Source organism: Raphanus sativus, chromosome 4, assembly GCF_000801105.2.
Source record: "Raphanus sativus cultivar WK10039 chromosome 4, ASM80110v3, whole genome shotgun sequence".
NCBI lineage: Eukaryota > Viridiplantae > Streptophyta > Magnoliopsida > Brassicales > Brassicaceae > Raphanus > Raphanus sativus.
In genome coordinates, this window is record NC_079514.1 from 5,557,793 (window position 1) to 5,579,988 (window position 22,196).

The following is a 22,196-nucleotide window of genomic DNA, read 5'->3' on the forward strand; positions in this document are numbered from 1 at the left end:
TTGAAGGTAAACCACATCATGTGCAGCTTTCTTCCTATATAATCATTTTTATGTTGGATTTGAAATCAAAACCTTACAATAGTAATAGGACTTTTCAATTCATTTCTTTTACTCATGTTGTACCTTTTAGAAGCAAGAATAAATTAAAACCTAAATGATAATTTAATATGTTAAAATTTGATTCAGACATAAGAAATAAAACCAAACTAAATTTCTGTTTTGTAATGGCTTTATATCAGTTAGAATTAACTATCATCCTTTTTTTTGTGCACTACAATTAACTATCATCCTATTACCTATGAAAGGTTGGTGAAGAAATATTCATAAAATATTTCCCTTATTTCTTATACAATACTTGGATATCAGAAAACATGTGAAAGAACATGCAAGATCTTAAGTATACAACATCATATCTATTGTTCCTCTGACAAAACCCATTCTTCTTCTTTTTCCATCCTCATCTTGTTGTAACAAAAAAAAAGAAAATCAAAACATTTCTCTCATGTCTCCATGTGAATTTAAAGTATATTAACAAGTATATAAGAAGATGTGTAGTGTACCTCACAGGGTTCAAGCTTGGCTTCCTTCTGGCAATGTGATCAACCGAGTACCCGAGTCATACTCCATCGCGGTTCCACAGCTATAACCACAAGATTGATCACAGATTCAGACATATGTTTAGAACTCTCTAAGCAAAAATTCTAATGCTACAATCTTACTTGGTGCATTTGACAGAGTTAGTTTTGCCACCACTAGAGATCGACAGAATTGTTCCAAAGAAGGAAGTATTCTCCGTTCCACAATTCGGACAAGGACCCTACCATAACAAAACATAAAGAGACAAGAACATTAGTCAAGGACAATTCTTTTGCAAATCTAAGTCATGAATTTTCTACCTTCAAGATCAAGAAGTCTTTGACGATCAGTTTGGTGATTGTTAAAGCCAGATATACAATCAAAGGAACAGCAGCGAACCACGTGAATATGAAACTGTATGGTTCTGAAAGCTCCAAGATGTATGTGATCTCAAAACCTGTAATGTCGTCCAGGAAGAAAAAGCTGAAAGTACACAATTGAAAAAGAAAAAAAAAACATTTTAGCAAAGACAAAACCTGGGAGGGTTTAAATGATCTGAATGTTCGAAGGAGAAGAAGAGAATTGGTTATAGAGAGTAGAGACACTCACAGTCCTAGAGCAACAACAGTTGCTGGAACATTTAGCAAGAACATTTTGAAATAATCCACTGCGAGATCACTGTACACCTGCATTTAACAAGATTTTTTAACATACATCTTTGTATGGCATATAACCTATGGCAAATGAATCTTAAGTTTATATATACCTTTTTACTACGGAGACTGCATCTTGGACCCTCACACACAATATCGCTACCATCAATCTGTAGAAAGATTCATAAAACTGAAGCTTAGTAGAAAGAATCTTATTAGTATAGCATAAAAGGGAATGGAACCTTTAGTTTGAGTTTGAGCTTATCAAATTCTTCATCATTGAGGATAGGATTCCCAGAAACATAAGCCATTGAAGCTTCCAAGAACCTTTGTTCATCAGAACCTGCGTTTTCATAAAAAAAAAACAATGACTTTCTGCCTAAGAAACCAAAACAAAAGATATGACTATATATAGTTTGATTACTTAGCATCACAACACTGCTTCCTTCCCACATCAACTCTTCCTTAAGGTTATCAAACTCCTCATTTGACATGACCGCTTTGCCATCGTAATAGAACGACTGGAAGAAAGACAGTAACAATCTTCTCAGGCTCTTGAAGATTTGTTACTTTATAAAGAAAAAAAAAAGGTTGTTGGTTTCATGTAGCCGTTACTTGCAAGGCTTGGAGAAACTCTTGTTCCATTTCACCGATTGATTTCTTTTCAGCCTTGTTGATGCTGCAATAAGGCATGATATTGCTATCAACGTCTTCTCCTCCAACTTGACCTTAAAAAGTAAAGACCATAATTAACACTAACATTCAGAAACTCAAAAGGTTGGTTAATTACTACTTTGAATATGAGTTTGAAACCCAGACATAGATGATTACCTGATTGCTCTGTGGTGGCTTTTGCAGGCAACAAGAAGAATCTTTTTCTCAAGGAGATCGATCTTCCAGGGTTGAGCTGAGTCCATGAAGACGACGGAGGAGGAGAAGGAGAAGGAGAAGAGAGAAAAGTGGTGGTGGGTTTTCGAGAGACGGCGGAGAACAGTCGGGGGCTTGTCAAACTGAACAACATCTTGCTACCCATTTTCACCGTTCCTCTTTCCTCTGTTTTGTGGGAAAGTTTTGTCAAGATGAACCTATGGTTGAAGATGAGTGTTGAGTTACTGTGGGCTTCAGGTTTATTCTGATTATTTTAATTATTATGAACATTTTAAATTTGGAGGGAAGCTATTATGAGATAAGAGAGGTGTGGTGTGGAGATGAATTCTTAAGCAGATTTCTGATATTTTTTCCCTTCTCATCTCTGAGAAAGAGATCTTCCACGTCAGCATTTACTATCCACCATTAATAAATTAGAAACACAAAACTTATTAACATAATACAATCCCATAATAATATTTTTAAACATTTAATAATTATTTGGTTTTTTTATTTATCAAAGAATAATTATTCAGTTTCAGAGCTATAAACAGAGTAAGAATAATAAAAAAAAGGATTCAGAAGTTTTTTTTTTGTAACACTGGTTCAGAAGTTTCAATGTACACACCTATACTATATAACTGATGAAGAATTATATGTCGACATGTGGAGATAGGATTTAGGCACGTGCACACGGACGCAGAAGAAACGCCACCTAGTGTGATGTTGGGGGTGCAGATCAGTTCGGTTCGGTTCGACTTTGCGGAATTGAACACCATTCCATAATGGTCGATAGTGATTGGTTTATTCTATTGGGCCTATCTAAATGAGCTTTTATAATAGCCCATGCCAAACAAGGACTCAGCAACTCCCCCTTTTCAGAACTAAAAGGAGAAAACCGTTTGACCGTTGGTTGGATAGATGGTGAAACCATCAGTCAAACCAAACTATCATCTTCTGTTGACTGACCATGAAGTGTGTAACACTTTACTTACCTCTTCTTTTTCACACTATCAGTCTATCACTAACAACCGGTAGCTCTACACTTCTTAATACAACTACTAATTCTTCTTTTTTAATAAAAATAAAATGAGATATTTTTTTTTGCTATAAGAAAGCCTTTGCACATTTTCATTTACTGGCAACAAATCTAAAACAGAAAGTAAGTACTCTGTTTTTCCCCTGTATTTTTAAGCTTCTTTTCATCTTTAAAACCAGACAAAGAAGATGGTTGAAGTAGAAAGAGTAGAGAGTTTAGCAAAGAGCGGAATCGAATCAATCCCAAAAGAATACATCCGTCCAAAAGAAGAACTCGAGAGCATCAACGACGTTTTCCAAGAAGAGAAGAAACAAGACGGTCCTCAAGTCCCCACCATCGACTTACAAAACATCGAGTCTAAAGACGAAACGATCCGTGGGAAATGCATGGAGGAGCTCAAGAAGGCTGCTATGGACTGGGGAGTGATGCATCTGATCAACCACGGCGTACCGGTTGAACTTATGGAGCGTGTGAAGAAAGCAGGAGAAGAGTTCTTCGGTTTAAACGTGGAGGAGAAGGAGAAGTACGCAAACGATCAAGCCGCAGGGAAGATTCAAGGGTATGGAAGCAAGTTAGCTAACAACGCGAGCGGACAGCTGGAGTGGGAAGACTACTTCTTCCATCTTGTCTATCCTGAAGACAAGAGAGATCTATCGCTTTGGCCTAAGACACCAAGTGATTACATGTAAGTTTTTGATTGTTTTACTTAAAAGACAAAACCATTTCTTGTTTTTTTTTTGTTATGTAACTTTTTCTTGGAGTGACTGTAGAGAAGCGACGAGTGAGTACGCCAAGTGTCTTCGTTTGCTAGCAACAAAGCTCTTCAAGGCTCTCTCTATCGGTCTAGGCTTAGAGCCTGACCGTCTAGAGAAAGAAGTTGGTGGTTTAGAAGAGCTTCTTCTACAGATGAAGATAAACTATTACCCGAAATGCCGTCAGCCTGAGCTAGCGCTTGGCGTGGAAGCTCACACGGATGTAAGCGCTTTGACCTTCATTCTGCACAACATGGTTCCGGGTCTGCAGCTTTTCTACGAGGGCAAATGGGTCATTGCAAAATGTTTTCCTGATTCCATTGTGATGCACATTGGAGATACGTTGGAGATTCTTAGTAATGGCAAGTATAGGAGTATACTTCACCGTGGGTTGGTGAACAAGGAGAAGGTTAGAATCTCTTGGGCTGTGTTTTGTGAGCCACCCAAGGATAAGATCGTTCTTAAGCCGTTGCCGGAGATGGTGAATGCTGAGACTCCGGCTAAGTTTCCTCCAAGGACATTTGCTCAACATATTGAGCATAAGTTGTTTAGGAACAACAAACAAGAGGAACTTGTGCCTGAGAAAAAAGACCAAGTTTGAGTCTCTAATACCCTATATATATGTTACAGTCTCTCTTTTCTTTTGTGTGTTGTGTCTTTATCCTGCATTTGATGTGTGCATCTTATAATTTGAAGACATATATTATATCTCTACAGATTGTGTAATTAGAATATATGTTAGTAAAATATATGAACCACAGGTTGTATTAAGAGCTTGAGAGTATTTTCTGATTTACATTCTGTTTCTTACATCTTTTTTTTTTTCTTATGCTACTAACTGTAAGATGGAGTTGTTGATGATGATGATTCCATATGCTACAAAAGCTGTTTCTATACCATCAGCGAATGCCCAAGCTCCTGCCAAATTAGAACAACAATAAGGTATAAACACCTGCTGTACCATGATTTATACATACGCCCATGAGAATGAATCCACTATATAGCTATGAAACGACAGAGAGTGCTTGCATGATTGATTTCATTAGCTTTACCTACTAGGCGTCCATCGCTGGTTTGTTTCGCTATGACCAGATAGTATCTGTTGTTCAGCTGAAGAAACCGTTTTTCCAGTTGCCAGTCTTGTTACCTGTAAAGGATCAGGTATCGATACAAGAAATTAAGAAACCTCTTATTGTCTAAGTGAAGCTACTTTTGTTTTCAGTAAGTTTAGAACTTACATCATTCCCTGCTTGGAAAGAGTGCGCTCTATTTTCCTTGAACCCCTTATACCAAGAAATATTACAACTCAATGATTAGACTTGGAAAAATGGTAAAAAAAGAGAGATAAATTAAGTGAAAATTAAGTTTCACAAGCTGCACCTTTTCCTGAGGAAATCTTGTGCGAGATCCATTATTTTGCTTGGTCTCAGATCTGATGGAGAGCTGTAAGTTAATAAAACCGGGTCAAGAAACTATGAGAGTAATCAAATAATAAGAGTGTGTTTAAGAAAGATCATACGTTAAACCATGAGCTGTGTTGTACCTTGCTGAAAAGGTCTGTTGGTATATCTGGTTGAACTCTCTTTTCTGTATTAAAACTAAACTCCTGTGTTGCATTCCAAAAAACAACAGTTTGCATCCTCATCAGAAAACTCATTTACAGAAAGATAAAGTGCAAATAATAATTGTTAAGACTAGCATACCAAAGGTATCTTGCTATTTTTGAAAACGCCCAGGTCTCCTCTGCTTGAAAGTATCTGTTTCACAGGAGTGAAAAACCTATTTTTAGGTGTGATGAACTATAAATGCAAGCGGATGAGACCTCAAGAAAGGATACCTTCTTGTTCAGAGGACGAGCTTTAAAAACATGTTTCCCTTCCGAGACATCATGCTTGTTAGATATATCCATGGCGATTGGTCTGCAAGAAAAACTAAACTTCTTAAGTTTATATACACCTCAAAAACACAAGTTGAAGTCAGAAATCAAGCAAAATCCTTCTTAATTTTCTATTTCATTTTTATAGGTCATACCTCCTACTTTCCCTGTTAACACCGTCAAGCGCATCAGTTATATTAGATTTTTCTGACACCTGACAAAAAGAAACTTCACTTTTAAGGATCTAAGATCACAGGGCAGGCGATAAAACTAATAATAAGCAACATTGTCGCTACCTTATACGAGTCATTTCCCTGATTAGACCTTGTTGTTACTGCTGAAGAATGTTGCATAGCCCTTTCTGAGGTCTTCAAATGGAATTCCTGTTAAGGAAAGTTAAGAAATATAATCCCAAGTCTTACAATTGTGGAAACATTTCATCAGCTGTATGAATTCAGCTCTAATACTTACTTGGAATTCAGTTGGTTTCGGAGTGCTCTTTTTCCGGATTGGCAATGAAGGAGCATCAAATATCTAGAGATCACAAAACGACCATGAGTTGGGGCACAACGATACACATTTCTTAGTAGCAGATACAAACCTTTCGGTTAAATGGACGTGCTTTGAATCTGTATACAGCTGTTGAGTCCTGTTCTGAGTGCGCATCATTCTTGTGCCTGAAAAACAATCATTAGTAAAAAACATCCTGTGAGCGAGACCTTTCCTGAACAACTAATTTTCAGTAGTAACATCAGGCTCTAACCGTGTCCTGTGAGCCCTCTGCGATGTAGCAAAATCAGGCTCCTGTGGGACAGTAATCTTTGTCTTGGGATGTTGTGAGTTTCTATCAAGAGTTATATCCTGCAAGAAATTATTTACATTTCCACTTTGACCAGAATGATTGAATATTGCCATATATACAGACACTTTTTAAGACTCTATACGTAAGATCAAAGGGAATAAAAAGCAAACCTTCTTGGGCATCTTGTGAACAAAACTCATCTCGGGCTTTGTTCCAGCAACCTGAAACAGGATGATGGTATTGCCACTTAGTTTTTAGATAAACCTAGTACATACATTGTTTTAAAGGAAGCCAGCTATAACGCTGTGAATACCTCTACCTTGCGAAGAAGACCCCCATCAAGCTTCTGTCGTTTAGCTGCTTGAACTTCGGTCCCCCCACATAAGGGTTTGTCATGAGTTTGATCCACTTGCAAATGGGATTTACTAAACCAGCAAAAGAAGGATACATTTTAAGAGAAGCTGAGAGAAGAAAATACAAAGATATGCTTCCTTCCAACAGTGGCCACCTCACCTGGTATAATTTAGTTTAGCTAACTGACTAGCAGTAGGTTTCATTAAGGTTGAGCTCCTTGGAGGAGTAGGTCTGATGCTTGGTTTAGCTCGGAATTTTGGTTTATTATCATTGTGCTTGTTGTGATTGCTAACCGTTGGCCCTGGTAAAATTGAGAGACCAACAAACAAACAATAAAAGTAAATACCAAAGATGGACCACATCAAAAAAAAAAGGAACCCATGAAACATTAACTGATTTTTTCAAGATGAAAGCATAAATAACAATTATAGACTATTTATTATAAAGTTGTAACCTTTGGGTATGGGTTGGCCTGGAACTTTCTTCAAGTTATGACCTTGTTGGGAGGAAAATATCCCAAAACGCATTCCACTCCCTGAAGCAAAAAAAGAAAAAGCAAAGATGTGTGTTTAAAAAAATCTATGAACATATATATATTGTGGTCTCCACATTCTACACACACACACACACACACACCATAGTCAAATCAACTGTGGAAAAATTGAAGAGCTGCAGGGTACATAAAGCCAAGACATCATTAACTCACCACCATCTGATGTGACGTCTTCCTCCTCCGGTTTCGTGGATGCATCCGTCTTATCTCCAGAAATCTCCTCTCCAAGCAACAACTTTGTCACAAAAGCTGAGAAAAAACACAAAAGAATTAAATAACATTTTTCACCTGTAGAAATGGAGTGTGATCACATTGTTAAATCAATTTTCATTTCTCCAATTGCAACGGAAAAAAATGTACGATTTGATTTTTTCAGCGTGTGATGATGATGAATTGATGATGATGAAGATATATATATACTCACGAGAGGGGGCGTAGGAGGGAGCAGAGTGAAACCAGAACTCGGCGGCCAGAGACTCAGCTGGTGACTCAGAGCGAGTGAAATCGAACCACCGAGCTGCATCAAACTCGTACTCCATATCAACCTCTCTCACCTCCAACACCATCTCCTCCATTTCCATTTCTTCATCCATCTCCATTCTCTCTCTAAACACTAAATCTCACTTCCTTCTGTCTCTCTCTAAATGTAAACAAAGCGGGGGAAAGTCACCGAGATTGTCTTCTGCAAAAAAAAACCTGACGGAACTGAGCTGACAAATCCCTTATTTTCTACTGAAGTCTCTGATGAAGAAGGAAACAGCACAAATTTCGCTGTTTCAGAGATTTTTGTTTTACCGGAAGAAAAACAAAAACAGATTTATTTTAATCTCCACGCCAAAACGACATCGTAATGGCACTGTGAATGTACCAACCCACTCGAATCACAAAAGTCGAAGGACGCTCCGGTTTTTGTAACGACTCGAATGGATTGTAACGACTCCAAAATTTTGAATTGCCATTAAGACTATTGATAAGACGGTTATACCCCTAGAGTGAGAGTGTGCAAGGGGTGTTTTTGACAATTCAAATAGGAGAGTTTTTTTTTTGTTTCTTACGTTTGTGCTTCGAGGCGCGTCTCTGGGTCTGCGAGCTTTCTTGGCTTTCGACGACACCTCTCATTTCGGCTGGATCGATAATGGCCCTTCATTGTTGTGATTATTCACGTTTCTGCCACTAACGGTTGTGTCAGGTTTATGACCTGCCAAATTGTGCTTTCTCAGTAAAAAGTTTAACGTCTATATATTTATGAGAAAATTCCTTAAAAATACACAGACTGAATTTCTTTTGCTGAAAAAATATACGAACTTTTTTGGCTTCCCAAAAAATACACAAACTAATTTTGATTGTCCATAAAATACACGAACTTTTGAATTTTGAAGGTTTCACACCTCGATTTTAACGGTGTAAACAGTGACTAACAGAATAGTAAGACGCTGTTAGACGCCGTTAACTCTGAATAAAAAGTTCATGTATTTTATGGACAACCAAAATTAGTTCGTGTATTTTTCGGGAAGCCTAAAAAGTTCGTGTATTTTTTCAGCAAAGGAAATTTAGTATGTGTATTTTTAAGGAATTTTCAAATGGAGTTTGGATATTTCATATCCTATTCAGATGCTAAATATTTGGACCCAATACAGATCCAAAATTTTATATTTGTAAACTTTCGGTTTGGTTTTAGACCGAATATTTTCGGATCAATTTCGATCCAAGTTTTTGAATCCGGCTAATATATCTAGACCTAATCTTGACATTTTAGCCGGATTCAAAAACTTGGATTGGAACTGACCCAAAAATATTCAGTCCAAAACCAAACCGAAAGTTTACAAATATTTGTTGGGTCCAAAACTCTTCTACTTGAAAGAATTGAAACCAAAAAGAACTGATCCGAATAGACCTGAGCCTAATAAAATCGACACGAATAGATTCAATCCGACAAGATCTTTCTGCTAACAATTTTGTTATTATTTTTGCAATATTTTTTAGTTTTGTTTTTGTAACAGAAATATTTTTAATTAATATGAAACTTTCAATGTAAAATTTAGAGTTGTTTGTGAATTTTTAGATATATATGATAGATTTTGACTAAATTGGACTCAACAAATATTTGTAAACTTTTGGTTTGGTTTTGGACAGAATATTTTTGGGTCAGTTCCGATTCAAGTTTTTGAATCCGGCTAAAATGTCTAGCCGGATTCAAAAACTTGAATCAGAACTGACCCGGAAATATTCGGTCCAAAATCAAACCGAAAGTTTACAAATATAAAATTTCAGACATGTATCATGTGATAGAGAATGTGTTTTTTTTTCAGGTCTTTGGGTCGGGTTTGGGCCGTTTTTTTCCGGATCTGGATTTTTCAGATCGAAAATATCTGGTCCAAAACCAAACCGAAAGTTTACAAATATAAAATTTTGGATATGTATTGGGTCCAGATATTCAGCCTCTGAATAGTATATGAAATATCCAAACTCCATTTGAAAATTCTTTTAAAAATACACATACTAAATTTCCTTTACTGAAAAAATACACAAACTTTTTAGGCTTCCCGAAAAATACACGAACTAATTTTGGTTGTCCATAAAATACATGAACTTTTTAATCAGAGTTAACGGCGTCTAACGGCGTCTTACTATTCTGTTAGTCACTGTTTACACCGTTAAAATCGAGATGTGAAACCTTCAAAATTCAAAAGTTTGTGTATTTTATGGACAATCAAAATTAGTTTGTGTATTTTTTGGGAAGTCAAAAAAGTTCGTGTATTTTTTCAGCAAAAGAAATTCAGTCTGTGTATTTTTAAGGAATTTTCCCTATATTTATTTACACATAGTTTTCAACTTTTCATTCCATGAAATGGAGACTGAAATGTATAAATGAAAGTTCATTTTTTTTTGCTCTTGTGAAATTATAAGATAAAGTTTTAAATGGGGGTAATAGTTATCAAAATTGTAAATTCCATTTTATTTTCCTTTTTACTGTGTCCTAATGCAACACTCTATTGCATTGCTAGAGGGATAACATAAGCTTTTTACATGGAAATTGAATTTCTTTCTTCTTAAAGTAACATTTTCAAAATGATATATTTAGATCATTGTTTAAAGTAATTTTGAAATTAGTCTCATATGAAAATGAGGTACGTGTGGACACAGCTTGACGTTGACTGTGAATTCTAATAAGTTCCTTTTGTTTTAAGCAAAACTTGTCATTTAATAGGGTTTATTAATGGGATAGTACACAAAGACCCAAACTTGTGTAAAAGAAAAGGACAAATTTTGAAAATCTAATAATATGTTTTTGAAGGCATAAGTTTTGTTCAAAGGGTTTTGGGTTTTGGACCAAAGCTACTTTTGGGAGTACAAAGATACATTTATTTGGGGAGATGTTGGTTGAAGATTTTCAAAGGTAGTAAATGAAAATTTAACTTAATATAGCGAAAAACTTGATTCATAGACACATGTAATCAAATATGTTATGACATTTACTTATGCACTATCTTTATATTATATATATATATATATATATATAAAATATTTGATGATGTTTTTATTCATTTACTTTGGCCTGACATGATCCCCATGACTAGATGCAGTTATATTCTTCTTCTTCTTCTTCTTCTATCCATCAATAATATGTTCAAAATGATTTTGAGTTCATTCAAATATATTTCATATATTAAACTTTGCTCTGACAAGATTCTTATAAAATAGTTTCGATTTGACATATACAAGAAAAGTAAATTATTCGAAAATTCTCTCATTTTGATCGTTTCCCAATAACACTGCAAATAACAAGAATCTTTTCTCATTCATGTGACAATAATTTGATCTGCTCATACCTTTGGTTCATACTGGGTAGCCGTATTTTTCTTCTATTTTAAAAACCAATGAGACAAGAAAAACAGAGCTCTTTCACATACTGGAGCAGACCTGAAAAATGTAAGACGACAATGTAAAATGTTTCAGGTTAAAAGCATAGAGACAAAAGCAAGCAGCTCAGAGCTTGTCACGTGGATTTTATTGCAACAATGCTTCTTCCTCTTTCTTCATGGTCTCCATCCCCAGCTGTCTTCTGGCATATACAGTTCCTAAAAAGCCGAGAATGTTGTGTGTAGGCCGAAAGGCCGTGTTCATCTGCAGAAGATGCTTCTGCTAATGTCTTTACAAGATTCCCTTTAACACAAACGGAGAGATAGTTTAAAAAAAAAAAAAACACACACAACAAGAGATGTTACTGGACAGTGGCGGCAGTACATGATCCAACAGTAAAAAATGGACTTCAATCAATCTTCTAGAAGCTTAACATTGCATGTTTTTTTTCTCAAATAAACTTGCACGATCTAAAAAACAACTTGCACAATCTAACAAGTAATAGCTAATCCACATTAGATAAGATACAAGGTGACGGACTAGTGATTTTGAGAGAGTTTTGGTTTCAATACGGACCCGGTTTAATCATGTGCAGCTATCCGAACTAGCGTCAAATCGAAAGAATACGTAGAGTACCGTGGACCAGATTAGAACTAATCGGTTGAGTTTGGTCGTCGCCGGATCCCACGGTCATTAAAAGAAAGTAATAGCTAATCCACATTAGAGAAATATACGAAGAAGAAAAAAATATTGTTTTCATTATGTCACAGGTATTAAAGCCAACACATCTTTAAATGGGCCGGATTGGGCCTGACCCGGCCAAAAATTGCGTGTATGCTTTTTTCTCTCTCTCTGTGATCTCCCTCCCACCCCCACCCTTACTTCGGAGATTCGCCATTACTTCTTACGCTGAAACTCTCAGGAAAGCAAATAAAAATGAATACGATCACAACTCCCAAAGAAACTCTACATCTTAAATCAAAACTTCGTCTTCTACCACCACGAGCTCTACATCGAAGTCAACGTGTTCAACTTCTCCCGCTCAACACCTTCTCCAACTCTTCTCTGATTTCTCCAGCTCGCATTGTCTCACTTTCTCAAGGTCTTGATTCAACTTTCTTAATCGTCTCTGGCTTGTTTAGCTATTGGGTACTTGCAAAGTCCACTCCTTTTTCCCTCTCTCTCTCTCATCGTGTTCTGCAACTTACAGGTGGGAGATCGATAGACTTGTGGCGTAGATATGCATCCGACAAGTTCTCAGACATGGGTTTGGATCCTGGAGCTGGTTCAGACAAGGTGCAACCTTCTGTCTTTAGTTTAGTTTTAATTTGGAACGGTTCTACTTGGAGGTTGTTTAGTTAGATTTATATGTTTTGTTCAGACAAGTTTCGGTTACTTTCTATCCTCAGATATTTAATGAGACGACGGCTTCTTCTTCTTCTTCTATAGTGGAAACATTAAAGAAAGCAAACTCAATCCTTCCTCATGTAGTCTTGGCGAGTACTCTCTTAGCTCTTCTCTACCCTCCTTCTTTCACTTGGTTCACCTCCAGGTACTTCGTACCTGCTTTAGGCTTCTTGATGTTTGCGGTTGGTATCAACTCAAACGAGAAAGACTTTCTCGAAGCTTTCAAAAGACCGAAAGCTATACTCCTCGGTTACCTTGGACAGTATCTCATCAAGCCTCTCCTTGGTTTCATCTTTGGCTTAGCTGCTGTCTCTCTTTTCCACCTCCCTACTCCTATAGGTGCTGGAATCATGTTGGTCTCGTGTGTTAGTGGAGCTCAGTTATCAAACTACGCCACTTTCTTGACTGATCCAGCATTGGCACCTCTTAGCATCGTCATGACTTCTCTATCTACCGCTACCGCGGTCCTTGTCACGCCGATGCTATCGCTCTTGCTTATAGGGAAGAAGCTGCCCGTTGATGTGAAAGGAATGATATCCAGCATTCTCCAGGTCGTGATCGCGCCTATTGCTGCAGGGTTGCTACTAAACAAGTGAGTAGAATATAGAAAAGAGATTTGATATAAGCACACAAGTTGTTTGTTACTCAACGTTTAAACATTTTTTATGTCTTCTTCTTCAGGTTGTTCCCAAAACTATCCAATGCAATCAGACCGTTTCTCCCAGTTCTATCGGTTCTTGACACGGCATGCTGCGTTGGAGCGCCACTGGCGTTGAACATAAACTCGGTTGTGTCTCCGTTTGGAGCAACGATATTGTTGCTAGTAACGATGTTTCATCTCTCGGCTTTCCTCTCTGGATACTTCGTTACCGGTTCAGTCTTTAGAAACGCTCCAGACGCTAAAGCCTTGCAGAGAACATTGTCCTATGAAACTGGTAACCACAAGTTAAACCAACTCTTCTGGTTTTTCTTTAATGATTTGGTTTTTTTAAAGCTTTTGTTTGTTGTTGTTAATAATATTCACAGGAATGCAGAGTAGTCTTTTGGCACTAGCGCTTGCGACAAAGTTCTTTCAAGATCCTCTTGTTGGGATCCCTCCTGCAATATCTGTAAGCTCCAAGACAGAAATAGCTTTTTAGACATTGTAGAAATCTTCTCTTTTTGAATATAATAGAGGTCATTGTTTTTTGTGTGTGTGTGTGTGTTTGCAGACGGTGGTAATGTCATTGATGGGGTTCACACTCGTTATGATATGGTCTAACGAAAAAGAGCAAAGAATTTAAACAATATGAAATTCTTATATTTATGTACGAAATTTTGTAACATTATAAGAAATCGATTCCACCATAAAGGATGGTTTGATTATAAACCCGGTTTAATATTAAACTAGAACTTCAAATTTGTGAAAGAAGGAAAAAGTCCTTTTAGCCATATGATTGATTACTGTAGACTTTTCTGATTATTTTAAACTTCAACAAATATGTAAATTATAATATAAATATTATATTTGTTTAGACTATTTTAAGAGAATTTAGGTAATACCATAATGCAGAAAGAAGAATAATAAAGATACAACGAACAGAACCTTCATTCCAATCAGCCGCCCAATGACAAATCAGGAGCGTCAAAATAGATGGGCTTCAAAATCGGACGGCTAAGATTCCTAAGGTGTACGAGAAGGCGTAATGTACAAGAATATTACACCGGCCGCATAACCTAAAAGGTAAGTAAAATCCACGCGTGACTCATCGTATATTTATAATACAAAGACAGATGTATGTTCTCAATAGTTACGTGTTCCGTTTCATTTCTCTTATTCTTTCTTGGTAACGAAAGCCGAAAGGTTTGGTTTCTCAGATTCTCATCTATTAAACACAAATAATAATACATCTTATTCCGATTAAGAGTTTTAATTCCGATAGATCAGATTCGTTTCCTGAATCTGTTTCATAAAATTCTTTGAGAAGAAGAAATCTCCGGTTCCAACAGGTTAGATTCTATCGTCTTTGGTTGGCTCATGGTTTTATTTTGATTGTCTTGTCGGATCTGTAACTGAACCTTGTTTTGTCGGATCTACTCGTAGTCGATGAGTTATTTTTTTTTGTTGTAATTGTGAGAATTTTATTCGGTCTGTTTCGAAAATGATTTGGATATTAAAAAAATTGGTCGAATCAGTGATTTTGAATTTTTGAATTTAAAATTTGTGTTTTTTTTGGCAAACAGGAAGAATGGGTTCTGAACAGAATGATAGCACGAGCTTCACACAATCATCAGAGCCGAAGCTGTGTGCAAACGGATGTGGTTTCTTCGGTTCACCTTCAAACATGGATCTGTGTTCGAAATGCTACCGAGACATATGCGCAGAGGAAGCTCAAACAGCTGTTGCAAAAGCTGCTGTTGAGAAATCTTTCAAGCCTCCTCCTACCCTCTTCATAGCCGAGCCGGATGTGGCAGATAAGGCAGTTGCTACCGCTGCTGTTCTTGTGGTGGCCGAGCCATCTTCTTCTGCTGCAGTTCCTGAACAGAACGAACCGTCCAAACCACCTGCGAGGCCTAACCGGTGTCTATGTTGCAATAAGAAGGTTGGGATATTTGGTTTCAAGTGCAAATGCGGGAGCACTTTCTGTGGCGAACACCGGTACCCTGAGAGACATGATTGCAGCTTTGATTTCAAAGAAGCTGGGCGTGGTGAGATTGCAAAAGCCAATCCGGTTATTAAAGCTGATAAGCTTCAAAGGTTCTGAAGATTTGTATTGTTGGAAAGGCCTCTATGGTGTCTGGTCTCTTTTCTTTGTAACTCAAATTGTACTTGAATGGAATTGGGTTTCTAGAGGAATGTTTCCAAAGGGGGTAAGATGATAAATTTGGTTTTATAATAAAAGTGGATCTATCAAGTTTGGTTTCTCTCTGTCTCAGTCGTCTCTGATGTTTGAATTTGTTTGTTTAAAAAGCTAGTGGTCAGACCATTCTGTTTCATGCTCTATTTAGGTACGGATTATAATCTATCAAAGCTTTTTCTGGCCTGGGGATTTATTTAAAAACTTTGGTCAAGTTGGAGAGAAATCACATGAAATAGTCGTGTTCAAACAAACAAGTAATGCATTGACAAAACAACTATAAATAAACAATTTTATTTAAGAAAAAAAGTGATAGATAATGACATGTTAATATAGTAAGATTGCAATCTTATCTATAACTCTTGTGTTTTTTTTGTCATATGGAATTTTGTTTGATAAAGGATCAGAATAATAAGATATACATGTTCCAACTAATGTGATGTGTTGTGTCGGGGATCAGAATGTCAAGTTGTACACCTGTGAATGTTGTTGAGAAACGTCTATATTATCATCATATTTATTAGCAATTGTGATGCAAATTGCTTCAATCATGGACTTGAGGTCGTCAGCAATTTTATTCTTATTTTTCTCATTTTTTTCCCGGATGGTTACGAGACGTCAGACGTGCCACGTGAAATATGTATTCATCATTTTTTTGTTGGATATGGTTTCGTAAAATTGACATAAGAATTCAAGTTAAACTTATTGGACTAAAATGCTCATTCGGCCCATACTATCCTACAACTTTCTGGCTAAATAGATATTTATAGGCCTTATCTAAAAGCCCACATGTATATGCTAGATGTCTTTTTCACTGCATCAAGAAATCATTACCTAAAATTTTCTGTCAGTGACCAGTTCTTGGTACAGTTGGATGAAACATTTGTCTTAACCTCTAAATTTGTAAAAATGATTAGACATAAGTTGTAATGCCCTTTAATCATAAGGTGCTCTTATAGTTCTATATACATTTTACTGTATTCGCAATTACCACACTAGATCAAACGTTCCATCTACAAGTTTTTGTTTGACTACAAAAGTAAGGTATATTTCGATATATTAAACAACAAAAACACATTCATAGCAGGTTCTTAGGAGATGAAGTGGTTCATGAAAATGATATGCATAATATTAAACATATATATGTTTAACTACTACATAGCTCATACCTTAAGAAAATGTATATAACCTTGCCACCCCGGCAATGTCGTTATAAAAACTTATCTACTACCCTTTTCTGCGAAAGCATTATATTTCCATGATTCCATCTATATGTTCTATAACTTCGTTAGTCCTCTTTTCACAATGAACATCTTACCTTTTTTAGAAAGGGCTTTAATCATATTCTTGCTTGTTAGTCTTTTATGTTCTTTTATTATGTACAATTACACTATATACACATGACTATATTATGCATAGCTAACATTTTATGCATAAACAACATGAGTCTGTAGCTGGTAGTCCCGAAAGAACATGGTATTCACCAGCAAGCGCACGTGTGAGGCAGCAGTCGAACAAATGTATTGTCTCCTTATCCACATATATATGTATATATATATATATAGTATGTGCGTGTAGATACATACTCTATATGTAAATATATACACACATTTGATGCTCATCTGTATAAGTTTCTGTATGAAGAGAGAACATGCACATAAAGCTCCCATACCTCTTAACTTTTCTCGTAAATTGTTAACACCCGTTTAAGCCGCCGGTATTGCAGCTTTTTCTTATATATAAAAATTGATGTATATAAAATATTATATATGAACAATATGTTTATTTATACAAATGAATACTAAGTATATAGTTGACAAAAAAAAGAATACTAATATACAGTATAATGTTTATGTGCATCATCCTCATTACATATAAATGCGATTTTGTTTCATCATCAACCAAAGTTTTACTCCGACAGACGACATGTGTATAGCACATCCATTATTATGTTATGATGACTAATTAAGGGTGATTGTGATCCAAATAGACTTGCTGATTGAAATTCAAATATCCATAATGATTAAAAGACGAGATGGAAACCTCTCACTACAAAATGTTTTTACTTATAAAAATACTTAGTCCTTTCATCATACCAATTAATAATTATCAAAATGATAAACAAGCCCATTTGGCTCCTCGCGGAGTGCCTTTCAAAGATCATATCATATCTGATTTGGGAAGTGACTTTCCAGTTAATCTAAGCACTTATGTTTGGACCTAAACAAAAAAAAAAACATAAGTGCCATTCTAGTTTAGGAAACGTCCTTGAACTTTTTTGTTGCTTAGGTCAATAGAAACCGTTTAATACAGTACATTCGACGCGTTATGCTGTATATATCAGTTGACGTAGACCACAGTATCAGTCTGAGTTACACAGCATATGTATATAGTTGTGGTGTAAATTAAAATGCATATACTTACTATACTAATTATGTAGTTAACTCTAAGACTGAGAAGTTTATGTGGAAGCCTGTAAAAGCATAAACCATTTCTCCCTATCGGAAACTCAAGTTCAAAAGCAATAACGATTACTAACAACCATGTTCTATGTATCCAAATAGATCCATATTAAGAATATGTTACGAACTATAAAAATTGTCGAGAAACACCATAAAATGTTGATAAGAAAAAAACCATACTTAGAGCCAACAACACAAAGTAAATTTAAACTACCAATGGAAATTCATCAAATAAAAAGCAAGAAACAAATAAAAATGTTATTCAAATCAACATAGAAAATCTACTAACTAAAACGAACCAAAAAGAGAAAAAAAAAAAAAAAAAAACCTGATTCGTCTGATACATGTCGAAAATATAGTGAAACTCGATCGTCCTCGACTAAGTTCATAGTCTTATTCGTTCATAAACTCGTGATTCTGCGGTTAGCTAGCTATAAATATACATATAGCTAGCCTACGATGGTGAGAGATGTGTATATGATCAAAACGATGGTCGTCCCGTTGACCAGTAAGGCTGATTATCATGCTGAGGTAACCCTTGATGAGCTGAACCACCAAGAAGGTTAGGTGGTAAGCCTTGATGAGCCGACATAGCTTGTTGCTGATGTGGCAGTTGTCCTCCCATCATCGGGGGAGACTCCATCGATCCTCCTCCTCCTCCTCCACCTCCGTGAACCGGGGTTTGCATCTCATCTTCCTCTAACGGAAGCCTCTCGTACGCCGCATTGCTAAAAGAAGCTGCCATAACCACAACAGGTCCAGCACATAGCAAAGGACCCACCACGCTTCCTCCAACGACCTGTCCTTGTCCTCCAGCGAGGTAAACGCTTAACCCGGTGGCGTTAGGAGGAGCCGGAGGGGGTAAAAAAGAGCCTGAGAGAGAGAGAATCTCGAACCTTCCGTGGAGGCTAACGACCGAGCCAGGAGATGGGGATCCAGGCTGACGTATGGTGACGTTCGTGACGTTTCCAGTACCGCTCATAACGCAAACGCCGCGCTGGCGCCTGCGTGCGAAAGTGGCCACGCTGTCGACTAGATCGCAGCCGTCACCAATCTCCATCACGTGGGTTCGAAGCGCGTTTGCGCTGTCCCTCGTGATGATAATCGGTGGTTTTGGTTTGTTCTTGGATCCAGCTGGTCTTCCTCTTGGTCTTCTTGTCATCTGGTCTCCTCCTGAGCCGCCCCCTCCACCGCTTCCTCCTTCTCCTAGGTTTGTGTCTTTACCTTCGCTGCCACTGTTGTTAGCCATGTTGTCTATGTTATCGCTTGTCTCTTCACGATCCATCTTGATTTGTCTGTTTAATCCTCCTCCTGGTTGATCATCTTGATCGGTTTGGTTTCTTTGTTGCTGGTGATGGTGGAGGAAGAACTCTTGTTGCTGCTGTTGTTGTTGGAGATGCAACTGAAAGTCTCTTGAGTGGAAAGGAGGAGGGAGTGAGCTTTGTGTTCCGTCCATGATCTATGATTCGATGGTAGGAATTGGATCAAAAGAAAGAAGAGACTGATGGATCTAAGAGCTCAGATCTTTAAGTTGACCTTTTTTTATCTTGTTTTGTTGTCGAAGCTACCAAGAAGAGAGTAGTAATAATGAACAACTAAATCCAAGCTGGATCTTCCTTCATCTTCGTCTCTTCTTCCTTTTTATTTTGTAGGGTTTCTCTCTCTCTCTCTCTCTCTCTCTCTTCTCTCCCTACTTTTGTTGTATAGCTAGCTTCTCTCTCCTTCTTTTTGAGTTGGATGAAGTGAAATTTGGAAACAGAGAAAGGGGCTTTTATTTAAGCTAATATTTGAGATGTGTGCGAGCTAGAGTCTACCTTTGGTTTGTGATTCGTAACCTAGGGTTAAATAATTACCTTATTTTTTTTTGTAATTTTGTGAATTTTGAATGTGACTTCCTTCCTTCTATGTATGTGTTTTTGGTCCCCACCTCCTCGCTCTATCGTACTAAACCTTAAATGTAACATCATTTAGTAAGTCATTCTTAGACCAATCAGAATTTTATACAAAAAAATTGATGCATTCTTTGGACTGTAAACCTTGTGATCCCTCGAACTATTATGGAATCACTGTTTAGATCAGCATGTATAAGGTGGCAGCTAGTGATTGTTGTTTCAGCTATTTATTTCAAAATATCAATACATATATTATAAACATGACGCATTACATGTTGTATGCAAAAAGAGTCCAATGGTTCGAACTTTTTTTGTTATCAGACAGAAAGCAAAGTTGGCATCTGATAATATAATATAATGGTGATTAATTTGTAATAATATACAAATGATTAATTGGCTACATCCTCTATATAATTCCATGTAGCTAAATAATTATTATGGTTATCTGGTAAGCATGTATTCCCTCTGTTTTTTAAAGATAGATGTTTTAAAAAAATAAATTGTTTCACAAAGATGTATTTTTTATGTTTCCTATACAAAAATTGCAAATTTTAATAAAACTGATTGAATTTATTGAAAGACTATTGGTTAAAATACATTGGAATTTGATAATTTCTAAAAATGATGTATAGTTAATGTGTTTTCTTAATATGTGTGAAAACACCAAAACATACATCTTTAAAAAACAGAGGAAGTATATACCAACAAACAAAACTTACAGCTAGTTTATTCAATGTTAAGTACAAAATAATCAATTGCCTATGGTTATATGTTGGAATGCATCTTTAGCATACGATTGATTTGTATTTTTAATATGATGGTGATGACCAATGTCATTGTGCTGATGAATATTATTTTAAACATTAAGATGTCATGAAAGAAAATAGCCACTTTAGTAATGTTATTTTAGTACTTGACGATCATCGCGGTTATAAGATCTAGCGCTGTGCGTTAAATAGAGCTGGTCTCTATATAAAATGTAGTGTCTACACAGTTGATAGTCAAACGATCCATTTGTCAATATCAACTAGATTTAAAGTTGTTTGTTTATAGAAATTTGTGAATACTTTTGTCTTTTGAGAGTACATAATTTAAGTTTAAGAATACACATGTATATAGATAGAGATTGTGCATAGGAGAGCGTGAAATAACAAGAAGACGCGAAGATGTCGCTGACAATTCCAAAACCACGAGAGAAAGAGAAACAGAGAGGCATCGCATGAACTGTTGGGAGAGAGATTAAACGCAAACTTCAATGTCTTAAAGAGATGCTCTTTGTCGGCTCTCTCATGCTCCACGTGCCCTTCTCCTCCCACTCCTCTCCTTTCTTTTTTACATCGAGACAATTTTGCGATCTATATCAACCAGTAAAAATAAGTAAGTTTCTGAAAACCAAATCCATGTGTGGTAGGTACCGTACTCGCGTGGATTTGACAACTTAGAGTTTTTTTTCAGAAACGCAAATTCGCAAAAATCTCGGATACCAATTTTCTATCGAGGGAGGGGGGGGAAGGGATAAAATTCGAATAGTCTAGGTGTGCGTGGGTCACTTTATATCTTGAGTTTCAGCTCAGATTCTTTAACGTGGACAGGTAAAGCGAAAATTGTGCCAGTAATGTATAACCAAGGTGTATCATGTTGGTATTGATAAGCATGATCACAAAAATATACTCTCTCTCTATATATATATATATATATATCATTTTAAATGGTATTTAGAGAACAAAAATTATTTCAAAATAATTAACGTTTTCGTTGTTAAAAGTTAGAATTTAATATTATTTTTTACCAATTACAAAATATTAATTTTTTTATTAGTTTCACTAATGATACTTTTATGTAACCAAAACAAATTTTATAAAAGTTTGTATTTTTTAATTCATGTGTAAAAACCTTAAAAACCATTTAAAGTGATACGGAGGGAATATACTAGTTAGATCATTTTCAATTATTCACCATATATTTCATTTTAAAATAAAATGATTTTATAATATAGTTGTGATATACTCCAATGTTATTCTATTTTAGAATGGAAAATAAAATGATCAATAAAAATAATTTACTCTATTTATATAGTAAACACATTTTTAATCTATTACAGAACAAAAAATAGAATATTATTAAAATATTTTTACTCTAAACTCTATTTTAAAGTAAAAAATAAAGTGGAGTTAGAGATACACCCTTGCAGATATAATTTACTCATGGTTGACTTTCACTTGGTTCACTTAAAAACAGAAAACATGAAACCTATATATGTACGTT

General features: G+C 36.1%; 6 protein-coding genes across 13 annotated transcripts; 3 read left to right on the forward strand and 3 right to left on the reverse strand.

Annotated features, from left to right (window-relative positions):
* Positions 1 to 304: 304 nt before the first annotated feature.
* On the reverse strand, positions 305 to 2,858 carry LOC108849807 (PGR5-like protein 1A, chloroplastic). 2 transcript variants are annotated; one of them, XM_057007367.1, is made up of 11 exons: positions 2,725 to 2,858; positions 2,061 to 2,314; positions 1,845 to 1,957; positions 1,654 to 1,750; positions 1,472 to 1,572; positions 1,343 to 1,399; positions 1,186 to 1,262; positions 897 to 1,059; positions 720 to 817; positions 561 to 640; positions 305 to 461 (listed from the first exon to the last, which is right to left on the reverse strand). In XM_057007367.1, exons 2-10 carry the CDS (start codon positions 2,260 to 2,262, stop codon positions 571 to 573), a joined length of 978 nt encoding a protein of 325 aa, XP_056863347.1. In that variant the 5' UTR covers positions 2,263 to 2,314; positions 2,725 to 2,858; the 3' UTR covers positions 305 to 461; positions 561 to 570. The 2 variants fall into 2 exon arrangements, with proteins under 2 accessions (XP_056863347.1, XP_018478914.1); XM_018623412.2 differs by lacking the exon at positions 2,725 to 2,858 and having other exon boundaries at positions 2,061 to 2,384.
* A 367-nt stretch (positions 2,859 to 3,225) lies between these two features.
* Positions 3,226 to 4,692, forward strand: LOC108848981 (leucoanthocyanidin dioxygenase). The gene is made up of 2 exons (XM_018622460.2): positions 3,226 to 3,820; positions 3,906 to 4,692. Exons 1-2 carry the CDS (start codon positions 3,324 to 3,326, stop codon positions 4,486 to 4,488), a joined length of 1,080 nt encoding a protein of 359 aa, XP_018477962.1. The 5' UTR covers positions 3,226 to 3,323; the 3' UTR covers positions 4,489 to 4,692.
* Positions 4,635 to 11,602, reverse strand: LOC108848980 (protein TPX2). 7 transcript variants are annotated; one of them, XM_057009806.1, is made up of 20 exons: positions 11,303 to 11,602; positions 8,528 to 8,670; positions 7,897 to 8,154; positions 7,626 to 7,721; positions 7,374 to 7,454; positions 7,079 to 7,220; positions 6,879 to 6,990; positions 6,736 to 6,786; positions 6,527 to 6,624; positions 6,365 to 6,440; positions 6,235 to 6,297; positions 6,060 to 6,146; positions 5,919 to 5,977; positions 5,725 to 5,806; positions 5,591 to 5,644; positions 5,407 to 5,493; positions 5,268 to 5,330; positions 5,126 to 5,170; positions 4,940 to 5,034; positions 4,635 to 4,805 (listed from the first exon to the last, which is right to left on the reverse strand). In XM_057009806.1, exons 3-20 carry the CDS (start codon positions 8,069 to 8,071, stop codon positions 4,787 to 4,789), a joined length of 1,485 nt encoding a protein of 494 aa, XP_056865786.1. In that variant the 5' UTR covers positions 8,072 to 8,154; positions 8,528 to 8,670; positions 11,303 to 11,602; the 3' UTR covers positions 4,635 to 4,786. The 7 variants fall into 7 exon arrangements, with proteins under 7 accessions (XP_056865786.1, XP_056865785.1, XP_056865784.1 ...); XM_057009805.1 differs by lacking the exons at positions 8,528 to 8,670; positions 11,303 to 11,602 and adding an exon at positions 8,268 to 8,384; XM_057009804.1 differs by lacking the exons at positions 8,528 to 8,670; positions 11,303 to 11,602 and having other exon boundaries at positions 7,897 to 8,398.
* A 599-nt stretch (positions 11,603 to 12,201) lies between these two features.
* LOC108854929 (probable sodium/metabolite cotransporter BASS6, chloroplastic) lies at positions 12,202 to 14,171 on the forward strand. The gene is made up of 6 exons (XM_018628606.2): positions 12,202 to 12,435; positions 12,544 to 12,629; positions 12,743 to 13,332; positions 13,422 to 13,675; positions 13,767 to 13,849; positions 13,952 to 14,171. Exons 1-6 carry the CDS (start codon positions 12,270 to 12,272, stop codon positions 14,021 to 14,023), a joined length of 1,251 nt encoding a protein of 416 aa, XP_018484108.1. The 5' UTR covers positions 12,202 to 12,269; the 3' UTR covers positions 14,024 to 14,171.
* Positions 14,172 to 14,492: 321 nt separating this feature from the next.
* On the forward strand, positions 14,493 to 15,643 carry LOC108837049 (zinc finger A20 and AN1 domain-containing stress-associated protein 9). The gene is made up of 2 exons (XM_057009367.1): positions 14,493 to 14,729; positions 14,964 to 15,643. Exon 2 carries the CDS (start codon positions 14,969 to 14,971, stop codon positions 15,482 to 15,484), a length of 516 nt encoding a protein of 171 aa, XP_056865347.1. The 5' UTR covers positions 14,493 to 14,729; positions 14,964 to 14,968; the 3' UTR covers positions 15,485 to 15,643.
* A 2,596-nt stretch (positions 15,644 to 18,239) lies between these two features.
* Positions 18,240 to 19,710, reverse strand: LOC130510472 (AT-hook motif nuclear-localized protein 24-like). The gene has a single exon (XM_057006809.1). It carries the CDS (start codon positions 19,493 to 19,495, stop codon positions 18,521 to 18,523), a length of 975 nt encoding a protein of 324 aa, XP_056862789.1. The 5' UTR covers positions 19,496 to 19,710; the 3' UTR covers positions 18,240 to 18,520.
* Positions 19,711 to 22,196: the final 2,486 nt, after the last annotated feature.

Bases quoted from the DNA above. Each gene is read 5' to 3' on its own strand.
- LOC108849807 (XM_057007367.1), bottom strand. From the start codon at position 2,262: ATGGGTAGCAAGATGTTGTTCAGTTTGACAAGCCCCCGACTGTTCTCC. The intron at 1,263-1,342 runs GTATATATAAAC...TGTTAAATGCAG, and splicing joins GCAGTCTCCGTAGTAAAAAG to GTGTACAGTGATCTCGCAGT. The intron at 641-719 runs GTAAGATTGTAG...TTGTGGTTATAG, and splicing joins AACTCTGTCAAATGCACCAA to CTGTGGAACCGCGATGGAGT.
- LOC108848981 (XM_018622460.2), top strand. From the start codon at position 3,324: ATGGTTGAAGTAGAAAGAGTAGAGAGTTTAGCAAAGAGCGGAATCGAA. The intron at 3,821-3,905 runs GTAAGTTTTTGA...GAGTGACTGTAG, and splicing joins AAGACACCAAGTGATTACAT to AGAAGCGACGAGTGAGTACG.
- LOC108848980 (XM_057009806.1), bottom strand. From the start codon at position 8,071: ATGGAGATGGATGAAGAAATGGAAATGGAGGAGATGGTGTTGGAGGTG. The intron at 5,807-5,918 runs GTATGACCTATA...TTTTTCTTGCAG, and splicing joins GTTAACAGGGAAAGTAGGAG to ACCAATCGCCATGGATATAT. The intron at 5,171-5,267 runs GTGCAGCTTGTG...TCTTGGTATAAG, and splicing joins CAAGATTTCCTCAGGAAAAG to GGGTTCAAGGAAAATAGAGC.
- LOC108854929 (XM_018628606.2), top strand. From the start codon at position 12,270: ATGAATACGATCACAACTCCCAAAGAAACTCTACATCTTAAATCAAAA. The intron at 12,436-12,543 runs GTCTTGATTCAA...TGCAACTTACAG, and splicing joins CATTGTCTCACTTTCTCAAG to GTGGGAGATCGATAGACTTG. The intron at 12,630-12,742 runs GTGCAACCTTCT...TTCTATCCTCAG, and splicing joins CTGGAGCTGGTTCAGACAAG to ATATTTAATGAGACGACGGC.
- LOC108837049 (XM_057009367.1), top strand. From the start codon at position 14,969: ATGGGTTCTGAACAGAATGATAGCACGAGCTTCACACAATCATCAGAG.
- LOC130510472 (XM_057006809.1), bottom strand. From the start codon at position 19,495: ATGGACGGAACACAAAGCTCACTCCCTCCTCCTTTCCACTCAAGAGAC.